The sequence below is a fragment of the Gracilinanus agilis genome, chromosome 1 (genome assembly GCF_016433145.1).
Source record: "Gracilinanus agilis isolate LMUSP501 chromosome 1, AgileGrace, whole genome shotgun sequence".
NCBI classification, from domain to species: domain Eukaryota; kingdom Metazoa; phylum Chordata; class Mammalia; order Didelphimorphia; family Didelphidae; genus Gracilinanus; species Gracilinanus agilis.
In genome coordinates, this window is record NC_058130.1 from 264,470,465 (window position 1) to 264,483,098 (window position 12,634).

Genomic DNA, 12,634 nt, shown 5'->3' on the forward strand with positions numbered 1-12,634 from the left:
AATGATCAAATGTGAAAGATTTAGCTAATATCAGCAATAATATGATCCAGGACAATTCTGAATGATTTACAACAAAGAATACAATCCATCTTTAGATAAAGAACTGTTGGGAATCAGAATGCAGATCAAAGCATACAACTTTTCACTTTAGTTTATTTGTGTTTTTATTTTAGAGTTTTGGTTTTATGCAAATATTCTCTTGCAACAACAAACAATATGGAAATGTTTTGCATGATAATACATGTATGATCCAGATCAAACTGCTTGCCATCTCCAGAAGGGGGGGAGGGAAGGGAGGAAGACAATTTAGATCTTATGAGGGAGACAATTTAGATCTTATAACTTCAGAAAACATATGTGGAAAATTGTTGTTACATGTAATTGGGAAAATAAAATATCTTTAAAAATAAAATGATACCATTAATAAAGAATCCCTGCTAGCCCAATCAACCAGTCTTTAATTTCCAACCATAAACTATTCATTCCAAAGAAAGTTACCAATGGTTTTTCATTTGATGGTTTATTTCTAAGTGGAAGATGCCAATACTATGTTTCCTTAAAAGTTATCAATCTCTTCAAAAGAGATTCCAGGTTATTTCCTGGAAGGTTCTGGCAAGGTGTCTATTTGCATGCTGCTGCCTTTGCTACTTGAGGGAAGAAAGTTGCTGAGTTGTGCCAGGAAGCAGCTTACATACCCCTCTCTTGTTATGAATAGTATTTATGTCAGGCTCTTATCACTTCTGTTCTATCCAGTCATATCCAGTGTAGAACATTGGTTTTTTTATGACAGTAATATGTAGTGGTTTTATATTTGTGTGCAATATCCCCTCTTCTGCTGAAGATATTTGATGTAAAAGAAACAAATTCTGTTCCACAATATAATACAAATGTGGTAAAAAGGGGGAAAAAAAGGGAAAGCTATTCTAGATTGATACACAAAACAATTAAGAACTACTGGACTAGATGATAACCTAAGTTCTTTTCTAACTCTACAATCATTGGACCTGGCATGATTCTGATGACATTAATGCTTGCTATGAGAAACTCATATTTATCAAGATGGTTTAGAGCTAAGCTATAGACTTATGAAGGACACAAGAATGAACCTTTGCTCATTTTTGAGCCAAGCTATTTTCCATAATTTTTAAGGTTATTCTTTGGGTGTTGGCCTCTCTATTGTAATTATTGCTGAATACTTTTTTTTAAACAATGAAAGATATAACTTTTATTGGCAATAAAAGTTTAAAAACAAGTTGTTAAGTAAAATAAAAAATTCCTAGCCCAAAGGGCAAGGAAATGGTCCCACCCTACTAGATACAATTTGAAAGTTGTTTTTTTTAAAAGTCTTGTCTTCTTTTTTGCCTCCAAGAAAATCCTTAGTATAACAAGGTGGCCATAGAATCTAGGGAATCTCCGTGAATCCCTTCCTAGTATTTAGAACTGGAAGCTTTTCTGTTTTTTCTATTTATACAAAGAAAAAGTAGCAAAGCTGTACTCCCCATAACCTCTGGGAAAACATGTGAAATGGGGCATAAAACTCTAATGAATAGCAGTCTGTAAGTCCATTTGATGGTACAACTACTCTGGTAACCAGTGCAGGAGCTGGCTCAGCAGGGCAGGGAACTATCTTCTAATCCTTACTGAGTCTAAAAGACTGAACTTTCAAGTTGCTGACTGGCCATAACCCAGGTAATTAAAAGCAAGTTTGGGGACTTTGGTGAGGCATGGCATTAAAGAGAAAGGAGATTTAAAAAAATCCCTGTATACAATCCTACTGAATCACCAGCAGGAATCTGCCTTAATGATTGGGACATAAAGAAAGTTTTGGCTTTGATTTCTGGAAAGAAAACACTGGGGTGTTTAAGTTTCTACCATTCCATCTGAGGTAAGTGCTGATTTGGGTTCAATACACTGTGGAAAAACTGCCAAAAAAATGTGATGTTAAATATAAGTTATCTTTGCTTCATACAAACACAGCCATTGTACCCCCTTCCTTATTTCACATCAGAGTCAATTAGACACACGATACTGCAGGGGAAAAAAAAAGGTTTATTCTGTTGTAATCTTAAAAAAAGTAGATTTTCTTTATTAAAAAAATTGTATAAAAGTCTAATTTATACACTTTCCCTATTATTGTGGCATAAGATATTTAAAGACATTTTCACAAGGTAAAAACACATATAGTTATTTGTAAAGCTCAATAGGGCAAATTTTTGAAGGAAACTCGTCTTTTGAGGAGTATGGGAAAATTTGCTACTAAAGCAAGACATCATATGACTGGTTGATAGACCTGGAAGTAAGGGGCCTCTAACAACTTCTAGACTCTTAGAACAAATATCTGATTTCCTCTTTTTGAGGTTCAGCTTTCCATTTCTGCTCTGGGGCTCAAGATATCCCACAGCATATTCAAAGCACCAAAAGTCTATTCAATAGTCCCAGGGCAAGTTCTGTTGGCTTGTCCTTCCCTAGGCAAGAGAGGGAAACTGCTCTTTTTGCATTAAATCACTCCTTTCTCTCTTCCCACAGAAATGTGCTACTACCTGATTGGAATCCTTATGAATTTAGAAGAAATTCTTTCCCTTTCCATATAGTTATTTTAAATAAGCTACTAAGTCCTTTTTATTTGAGAGTTAGACAGTAATATTTCAAAGAAACATCTTAAGAGATATTTTACTTTTTTTGGTAAAACAGCTACCTAATGAGTGAACAAATTCTATCTATCTATCTATCTATCTATCTATCTATCTATCTATCTATCTATCTATCTATATTATGTATATATGTTATCTGGAGTTCACTTAAGTCTCGTTCTATGTATCTGAGTAACCCATTAAAAATATTATGAAAAATTCAGAACAAAATTTTATAGAAAACAAACAATTCAGGAATGATTGGCTGAAAGGTCATGAAGGAAGAATACCAAATACATCTGCCTACTGGCTGGCCCCACTAGATAGAAACCATGTGCTTTCTGGAAATTCCAAACTATATCTATTCAGTCCCATATGTTGAAGGAACCAGTACTTTTCAGCAGGTTTTACCAGATGCTTGAATGTCTGCATAGGGATTGTCATGGCAGATGGCACGCAATACTCTGGAGTGGGCATGTTGTGTGGAGTAAGCCGGGGCTCTCACAATGAGGTCCTGTGTGTAAGCTTATATGTACACTTGTGTGTGGAGTTTCTTTTTCTATATGTTCAGTTGAAACAAGCCTATGGAAGAGATAAGCAAAAAAGAAATAAAAGTCTGTCAGATGATTGTTTTAGCAGTCATATAATCCTTCCTTTGATGTCCAGGGTCAATGAAATTCTAGTACCACCAGGGTTTAGGAGTAGATATATTAAAAGAATCTCTGTGATCTTTCCTGCAAAGGAAACAGCAATAAAATTTATTACTCAGTCCTAAGGAAGGAATTCTTGTAAAGGGTCTCAATAAAGAGGTATCTTTGTACCTCACCATTTGGATTGTGGGAGGGAGGAGAGTCATTGGAGGGTGCAGGAGAGGAAAGGTGTCTAGAGCTCAGGACTCTGAAGTCTAGGGCATGTGCCATCTCACTGCTTTGTATCCAAAATACATGATGAGAGTCTGACCATCACATGGAGTGCTGGAGGATGAAAAGAAATTACAGCCAAAGTTTCCTTTGGTAGAAACACAATAGAAACACACCTGCATTCATTCTTCATGACTTTTGAGGGAGGTAAGCAACAGGAGACAAAGAAACCCAACCTATATTAAAAGAAAATGACCTTAAATGAACCCAGCCAATGTGTTGGGGGCTTACACTCTTTTCACAGCCATACAATATAGCTTTGTGATCCTGCAAACAACATACACAAAATTATCTCACAGAAGCGGTTAGTACTTTTCCCCCTTCTTCTGTGAACCACTGGCACTTTCCATCAAAGTTGGTGCAGGGGGTGCTTGGGGACATCTTTCCCCTGGGCAGGTTCTCCTCCACTCGGCATCTGGGCCCTTTACAAAAGGCTCGGGCTCCTCCTTTTTGCTCTCGGGCTCGACTCCTGTTCCTGCTGAACTGAGCCAGTGTGTAAAATCAGAACTGTTATCAGCTCAGTAGGCACCGGAGGGCGGGTCCAATCGACAGCTCAGAACCTCAGAACCAGCGGCTGCTCCTGCAACCAGGAAGCTCCGCCCCGGAAGCTCCAGGTAAGGGGCCCATCCCAGGGCCAGGTAATAGAGGCTACAAACACAAAGGACATTCTGCCAAAGCATCAGACCGGAAGATGAGCAATGGTGCCAGTAGAGCCCCCGCGCCCATACGTACCCTCCCAATCGCGCTCCATGGCTTTCTAAGGGTTCTGGAGTTTCCATCTTGATGCTTCTTCTTGCCCGCTTCTGGCCAACATTAAGCGAGGCTTTCTAAGATCTAAGCTGAGCCCCTGACCAAGCCAAGCACGCTCTCCCATGGGCAGCTTCTGGGCTCCTCTTTCTGTCCTTCGGGCATGCGCAGGGACTTCACACCTGGCAAGTGTCTTAGAGCAGGGCCGGTTCTGATCGCCGCGGCGCCCACGGATGTTCCCATCTCACCTTCTCTTCAGGTGCAGAACTTAGCCACTGTGAACAAAGAGGAAATCAATGACTGTTCACCAATCAGCTAAGCTCTGCACCTTGTCAGAGAGGTCGTCCTCTGAGCATTAGCAAAGGGCCGGAGAGGAGTTTCCACGGTGGCTTCTTTGGTTTCCGAGTCAGTCCTACCGCCTGGATGTGTTCTCGGCACCTCTAGAGAGACTATCTATGGATTCTGGAGGAGCAGCCAAGGTCATGGTTGCGTGGTAATCCCTGGCAATGTGATTTTTATCTTAAGTCACAAATCAGCATGCCAGGAACCCAAGCAGCCAGAGCACTCAAGAATACCGTTGTGTCCTCAGGAGTTCAGACTTGCACAACAGAGGGTTCACCCTACGGCCGTCTCCCGTCTTACATGGTTGTTAATTTACCAAATGGGCGAATGGTTTGAATTTGTTTTGTTTGTTTTGCTGGTGGTTAGTCCATTTTCTATGAAGATCTTGAAATTAAATTTTTTTTTTTTAAAGAAGTCAGTTACAAATACATCATCGTGACTGTGGAACAGAAAAAAAAAAGTCCTGACAGTCATCACAACCAGATAAATGGCTGGTCTTTAGCCCTTGAAATTCGGTTAGTTTCTCAGATAAATATTTCCAAGGCAGTTGAGTAGTCCATTTGGTACTCTGCTAGGTTGGGAAGAAATTTTCTTTATTATTGGAAACTGAGACAGGTCAAACAGAGAAGAAAACCCTTTCACATGAATCCATCCTCTACCAAGTCCCTAATATTATCAGTAATCAACCCATGTCATTCAGGGGAAAAAATGAGCACAAAGGGCCCCAGGTTATACCCTGTATCAGGCTAGTCAAGAGGCAGGGAAAGTAGGAGAGTGAGAATAAAACAAAGATTGTATAAAGAAGGAAAGAGCAAAGGAATGCTCCCAGGTCAGTCCTTGGAACCAAACCCTGAGAATCATGGCTCCTTGACATTGGAAGTATTCTGTAAGATTCTTGTCTACAAAAGCATGGCTAAGAGATAAAGCAATGGACTGGGCTCCATGTTTCTGCTTTGGTGTAACTTAAAGAACATGAAGAAATATTAATTCTCTGTATAATTAAAAAATTGGCAATGTGATTTATACTAATGACTCTAAAGTATAAACAAGGGGCTTGTGCAATTGAGACTTTTTCAACTGCTCTCTATTAAAATATACATTTGGCTCACTGAGCTGGTAAGTACATTTTGTTTTGATCTTTTAAGATACTGTCCCTAATGCACCAAGCAAAGCATCATAATTATCAGCCTATTATCAATGAGCTCCTGTCTCCATGCTAAAAGAACAGTCATTCATAATTAACTTAAATTCTTGGTATTATAAGCTCTTTGATCTAAATATTATGTTTTAAAGCAATCCATAGAAAGCCAATGGACCTGAGTACGCCTAAAAGGGAAAGTAAATTCAAAGGTTTAGGGTTCTTTCTTAAAAACAAGCCACAATAGAAATTTGCTAAAGTGAGAAGCCTGAATTCTGATCTCACAAATTGAAGCTGAAAAAAAAAAGAAAGAAAAATACCACCAAAAAAATATCCCCCCCAACAAGAAGAGCAGACAGGCAAGATGTGTTATATCATTAAGCAAAAATGTGAAATATGTTGGGCTAGAAAGGCCTCTCATTCCAAACCTAATCAGTTATGTGCTGAGCATGCTGGTGCAAAGATACTCTCTCACAACTTAAGAAGAGAAAACATTTTCCTGTAAAAATCCCAAGATTCCGGTGTGTGGGGAAGTAATATGCATTTCCGTGAGAAAAAAAATCTTACTATGTGGTAGGATTTCTTGCATTTAGATTCTAGTAGTCTCTCTTTAAAATGACCCCTCTATTGCTTTTCTCTGGTTTAGGTCTAAATATAGCTAGAAGTAAACTTGATTGAAGCTTTAAATATAAAGGCATTTCATTGGAAGGCATGATTCTTAGCTTTCCCAAATTACTGAAGACTCAAAAAAGATGTTGCTAAAAATTGCTTGAAGATATCCTTTGCTTTCTCTACCTCCTGTCCATTCTACCAATTTCACAAGAAGGCAAAACACAAATGTTAGTGGTTCAGGGGACAGGCCTCACCCATCTCTTGGCTCACTACATACTTATTTGGTTCCAAGAAGCTGGGTGGCTATTTTATTTTCGCATCAAACAAAGGAGAGAAGGAGGGAAAAATAATCACCTCTTTAAAATAACATCTCTGCCACCACCTTGGCTGAAGATATATCCATGTGTTCCTTGGTCATCTCAAAGCACTTGTGAGCAAGCTGTTGTTGTTTTGCATTCTCACTCACCATCAACTCTCCATAGAGATATACACCCATAGCCTGTGAAGGAAAACACACATAGCATAATAATAGCTTAAACCCTGAGGATATTATGATATACGTATACATACACATATGTTTTGTATGTGTACAAGAGAGAATTTTTAAGAGGCCCAAGCTTATACAAGTTCCCTAAATGCAAAAACTGCACCAGTTCTAGAGATGAACAGATTCATTTGTGCATCTTAATATTACTATTAGAACCCACTGTTTTTAGTGTTTTTCTCCCTCTTTCTTGTCACCAAGAAGTGTGTGTGTGGGGGAATGAAATAATTAATCTATGATTTTTTTCAGTCATTGGAACTTGGGGATTTAATCAACTGTTGGGTTCTTATTTCTAGAGGGATATCTTTTTTTTTGGTTAAGAGATAGGACCTTAGAGATTATCATAGTCTGATTCACTCACCTTACAGATAAGAAAAATGTGCACCAGAGAACTGAAGTCACTTGCCCCAGGTCACATAAATGCTAGTGAGAACATAACATAGACTACTTCCAAATAGAAGATATCAAAGTTCTTGCTTTTATTGGCTTGGATGAACACCTCAGTTGACAGAAACATACATGCGCATACCAGTGTAATTTAGGTTTCCTTTTTTGTAAAGACTCTCTGTTGGTCTTAATGACTCCTGGTGGAGACCCAAAATTTCAGATGCATTTCAGCCAGTTCACACACAAGTTATTCTTCCAAGCTATAACAAACTAGAGAAATGACAAATTTCCCATCCAACGCACAGTGATGCTAACATGACATCATGTGGCAGCCAGTGCCAGGAAGAATAATCAAGATGCAATTAGGAAAGATGCATTTTGGTTCCTTACAGCTTGATAGCCTTCCATATAAGTGTCCAAAACAAGGCTGCAAACACTGGCTTTTCTGTTTCAACAAACATGCTGAAAACAGTCACATTTGCATTTTTCCCAGACTTTTAAAATAGCCAAGTCAATTATGATCTGGACAAGCTAAGAACCACTTTAATTTCACATGCAATCTTAGTCCAAAGCTCATTTATGCCACAGATTGCACCCTGCTGGAGCAAATTAAAAGGATCTAAAAAGATAGTAGGATAAAACCTTAGTAGTTAGAGTTTCCAAAAATTCTTTTCCTTAAAAAAAAAAAAGCTGAAAACTGTTCATCTTTATTTGGGAAAAAATTTATTATTCTAAATATATAACAGTTAAACTTAAATTTTTTTAGTATAGAGCTTAAGGAAAGAGTTGCTTTTGAATCTTATTCTTCTTGTTTTCCTACTGTACTCCCAACTATTTCTTTCTTACTCCAGTGGGGCACATGTGACATTTCATAATGGCTAGAAATTGTATGGTACTCTTTGTGGGGATAATTGGCCTTTGTTTATTGCTTGTCCCCAAACACTAGGAATGCTATCAAAAGTCCTTTTGTTTTATTCTTCATTTTTAAAATGGATACATTCTGTCTAACTCTTTAATGCTTGCCATCTCATTCAAAAGCTGCATTCCAAGGGAGCCCTGATGCACATAGAGAAGCAAAGTTTACATCACTGAAAACAACCATGTTAATTGCAGCAAAACCAGAAATGGTCAGCTGTTAGTACCAGATTGGATGGATGGCAGAGAAACCACTTCAAAAGGCATATACCATAAAAGTCATAGCAAGGAAGGGAGTAAGTGGTGGTAATGAGCTATTTGAAACACAAAGAGGGATATGAACGTGTTTATCTAAAGATGAAAGAGAACTATAACCTTTTAAAGACTGGGGACACATACATGTCTGTAAGTACATTCCCAGATCCATGTGTGTATTTTCTGAGACTCTTGGAGAGTGACAACAGACCTAATGGTAAAAGGTTGTTCTGTAGACAGGAAGGAATGATAACCACAAAGTTTCTGTTCTGGTGTCTTGTATATGAAGGGCATTAAATAACATTGTTAAGTATAATAGTATTAACATCCCAGACAGCACACTTCAAATACTCCTAAAAGTAGACTGAATTGACTGAGATTTGCTTATTAGTAATAATGAAGATCAAATAGGAAAAAATTCAATGACCATCATGGTCGTATAACTTAATAAGCACAGTGGACAAAGTGACAAATAAAAATTTGTTCAAAAATTCAACAGCAATATAAAATATTATAAGGAGTGTGCTTCATCTTGGGGAGCTTTTGAAAGTCTTATGGATGACACAAAAGAGATATTAAAGGAGACACCTGCAAACCTAAAATAACAGTTCCTGATCCCTATCAAATGTAACTTGCCTGATCCTCCTGAAGAAATCTCTCAACGTCTTCATATGCTTTGGTGTATTTGTGTTTAATGACAAGTTCACACCAACGATGTCGAACCTAAACAGGGCAAAATGGAGAAACTCTTAGGAAGCAATGCACTTTTTGGTCAAGCAAGATAGTGTTTTTAGTATTCATATTTTTCAAAAGAACTAGAATGAGATTTGTCACCCAATGAGAAATGAATCACATTCCTATTTTACCAAAAAAAATATGGAAAGAAGGAAAGTCAGTTAGCAAATAACATTTTCAGTCTGCTGTTTTATTACTTTAAAATATTACTGCAAAACAAAGTCAAAGAGTAAAGTGATAATTCCTCAACCAAACTGACTACCTTGCTTATTTAAACACTCATGTCACTGATGCAAATTTGCTTTTATTCAAACCTGAAACTGATTTTTTATTATTCTGTATCACAATTTAATCTGGTTCCACACTACTGACTTTAAGAATAAACAATGTCACAAAGAGGAAGTTATGCCATACATATTCCCAAGCAAAGGCACTTTACAATACTATAATTTCCCATTGTTTTGTTTCTAAAGAGAAAGCAAATAAAAACAGAAATATTAAGAGTAAAACAGCTCTCTTTAAAAAGAATACAGTTGTAATGTACTTAAAGGAGCTAAAATTTGCATTTTAAAAGTTTCCCCCTCCCCAAAAAGATAGTCTTCAGTTTTGCAAGGTTAGGTTTGCCAAAAGAAAAACCTAAAATCTAACTGACAATACAGAAAAGCTTATTTGCTGCAGAGCCTACTTTCTAAGGATAAAATGTGAAAGTAGTTTTGAGCAGTCAAATATAAAAAGTTTGTTCCTTATCATCTGATAGGATTGCTGGTTAAACAGCTAAGCTGAACTGTGCAGGACCTAACTAGTGATTCTTTATACTTACATGTTTTAAACTACTTGAATTTAAAAAGAAAAAAAATCTAGTGCTGTTGCTTTAAGTGTCATTTCCCAGTGTATCAAAGCTTCCTCAATTATAGTCAATGAGCAGTCTAACGTTTTATATTCCATTATTGGTTCAACATCAGTCCTAAAGGGAAGTAGTTAAGTGCATTAAAAAACCTACTTACATTACAGCTTGCTTTTATAGCCTTTGAGAGTGGGAGGCACTTTATAATAATCAGCTTTTTGTGGCAACAGTAAAATGTAAGCAGTTTCGATATTTTCTGGCAGTGCAACTCCAAATTATATTATTATCTACTATCTTAGCAAGATCTCTTCTTGAAGACAAATTTATACACAATTAAGAAGGAAGGCAAGACTATTTTTCAGAGTTTTCATTTTCCTCTGGATGTCCTAGCACAGTCCATTTCTTAAACAAGGATGGTATAACATGGGAATTCTGTTGTTCTGCACCCTCTAATAAAGGAGACAAATACTTTGAATTTTAAGGAAAGGGATACTATCCTCAGTATTTTTACAGTGATGGAGAGATTTCAGAAGGTCATGTGAATAAAGAGACAGTCTCATTATAATCACTTAACAAGAGAAGAATGGTTTGGAGAAGCGAGGAATGTGAGTGAGATCTTTATGTCTTTAACAAATGGTCCCCTTCAATAGAACTAATGGAAAACAGCTCTGGCATACAAAGAGAACAAAGACCCATCTCCTAAAATAGTCTGAGTGCAACTTCCCAATGAGCAGCCTGGACAAAAAGGTACAGCAGTTAGGTCTAATTCAAGGGTAGTGTGAATGTTCATCTATTCCTCTCAACACACATACCTTTCATCTCTTATTCAAAAATCAAGTACTATCAGTGGGGAAAAACCCCTCTTCTCACTGATTGTCAACATATCTAAATGTACATATATAGCAGACACAGATCAACTAAACAGAAAAAGATTAATTTATGTCCTTTGATGGACTGACTTGTTATTTTGGCCTATAGCTATTTGAAAAAGAGAAGAAAAGGATGTGAGTCTCTACTTGGCTTAAACTTGAAAAGAATGAAGACTTTTTGCTTGCTCTCAGTGAATTTTTCTTATTGTCATGAAGATCTTGACCCTTCCTCCTCTGGAGTGGCAAGATTCTAAGTACGAGAAAGTATCAAAGGGTGCCAGCCTTGGTGGTACAGATGCAGCATGTATCTATCCCACCGTTAAGATCTTGTTCAATGCCTTTTCACTTAGAGAAAGCTCTAGAATGATACAGAAAAGCTTTCAGAAGTTTTCTGTAGCAAATTTGAAATCATTTCCACTTCTCAGACTACAAAAATGATTTTTATTGTGCTTAATAAGAAGTTGAATTTATTTTTAGGAATTCTATGTAGCATCTGGAAAAACTATACCCTCCTCCATCTTAGGTCAGAACTAAGGAACAGGAAAGCTAAAAGGAACAACAGAAAAGTTAAAAACAAGATCCCTTCACAGAGCTAAAAGTGTTAACTCTAGACAGGATGTTTAAAAATAAGTACAAGGATGAGATATGGACAACCGAGTGCCTACTAGATGTTTCCTGTTTAGATACTTGGTATTTTACTTTCACATATATCTGAGGTGAAATCTTGGGAAAAATTCAACAAAAATCTGGATGGGTCATTGCCCACCCACCTGAAATTTGCATTATACATCAGATGATGATATACAAAATGATCAAGAATGAAATACTTGGCAAACCATGGCTATCTCCCCCAGTTTCATTGATAAAATTAGAGATATTTTCAACTCGAAAAACAAACAACTTCATATCTTAAAGAAGATTAGTGTATGTGGAAAGGGAACAAACATTTATTAAGTGCCTACTATGTGCCAAACATTTTATAAATATTTCCTCATTTGAGGTGATGCTTGAACAAATGGAGAGGAAAAACAAAACCTGAACAACATCATGGTGGCAGTAGCTGAAGCAGCAACTATGAATTAAATGATAGAGTATAACACAGTGTCTGTTCTTGAATTCCTCCTCCATCTACTTGTATTTTCCCATTTCTGGGAGGGCTCACCTGTTTCCCTGGTAACTAATTCAGAAATAACTAATTCACAAAATCCCCCCCTTTCTCAAGTTACAAAGTCAATAAAAAGTTAAATATTGAGCTGTCACATAAGGGAGGATACCTATATATTAATTTACCCCAAATGTATCCTTTTTCTGTGTCTATTCTTATTTTCCAGGATGAATATAGGCTCTCCTTTAGGACAGGAAGTCTATCTTCTCTTCCTTTAACATCTCATAACACATAAGAGAATGTTTTTCACAGAGTGGTTATTAAACTAAATGATGCCCACTGTTCCTCTTATGGATTTTTCAATTCTAAAGAGCTGGTGACCCACAAAAGCAGGTAAAGTACACAGAAATTCCTTTATCTGAAGATGGCACTGCTTTCCTCCCCAAAATGGTCTTTAGTAATGTTGCTTTACCCCCTCATCTGTGAGGAGGGAGGTACCATAAAAGTCAAACCTAACCACAGAGAGTAATTAACGGCGACAGCCTCATTCTTTGCTGTTGGAAAAGTAGCTTACTGCATCATGGTCTTCAG

General features: G+C 37.2%; 1 protein-coding gene across 1 annotated transcript in view; it reads right to left on the reverse strand.

Moving 5' to 3' along the window:
• Positions 1–343: 343 nt before the first annotated feature.
• LOC123235266 (aminopeptidase O (putative)) overlaps positions 344–12,634 on the reverse strand; it is a 594,443-nt gene continuing 582,152 nt past the window's right edge. The window contains exons 14-17 of the mRNA XM_044661380.1: positions 9,127–9,213; positions 6,744–6,888; positions 4,283–4,572; positions 344–3,212 (exon numbers count right to left, since the gene is read on the reverse strand). Coding sequence (XP_044517315.1) covers positions 6,748–6,888; positions 9,127–9,213 — 228 coding nt within the window. The 3' untranslated portion in view covers positions 344–3,212; positions 4,283–4,572; positions 6,744–6,747. The remainder of the gene's footprint in view (positions 3,213–4,282; positions 4,573–6,743; positions 6,889–9,126; positions 9,214–12,634) is intronic.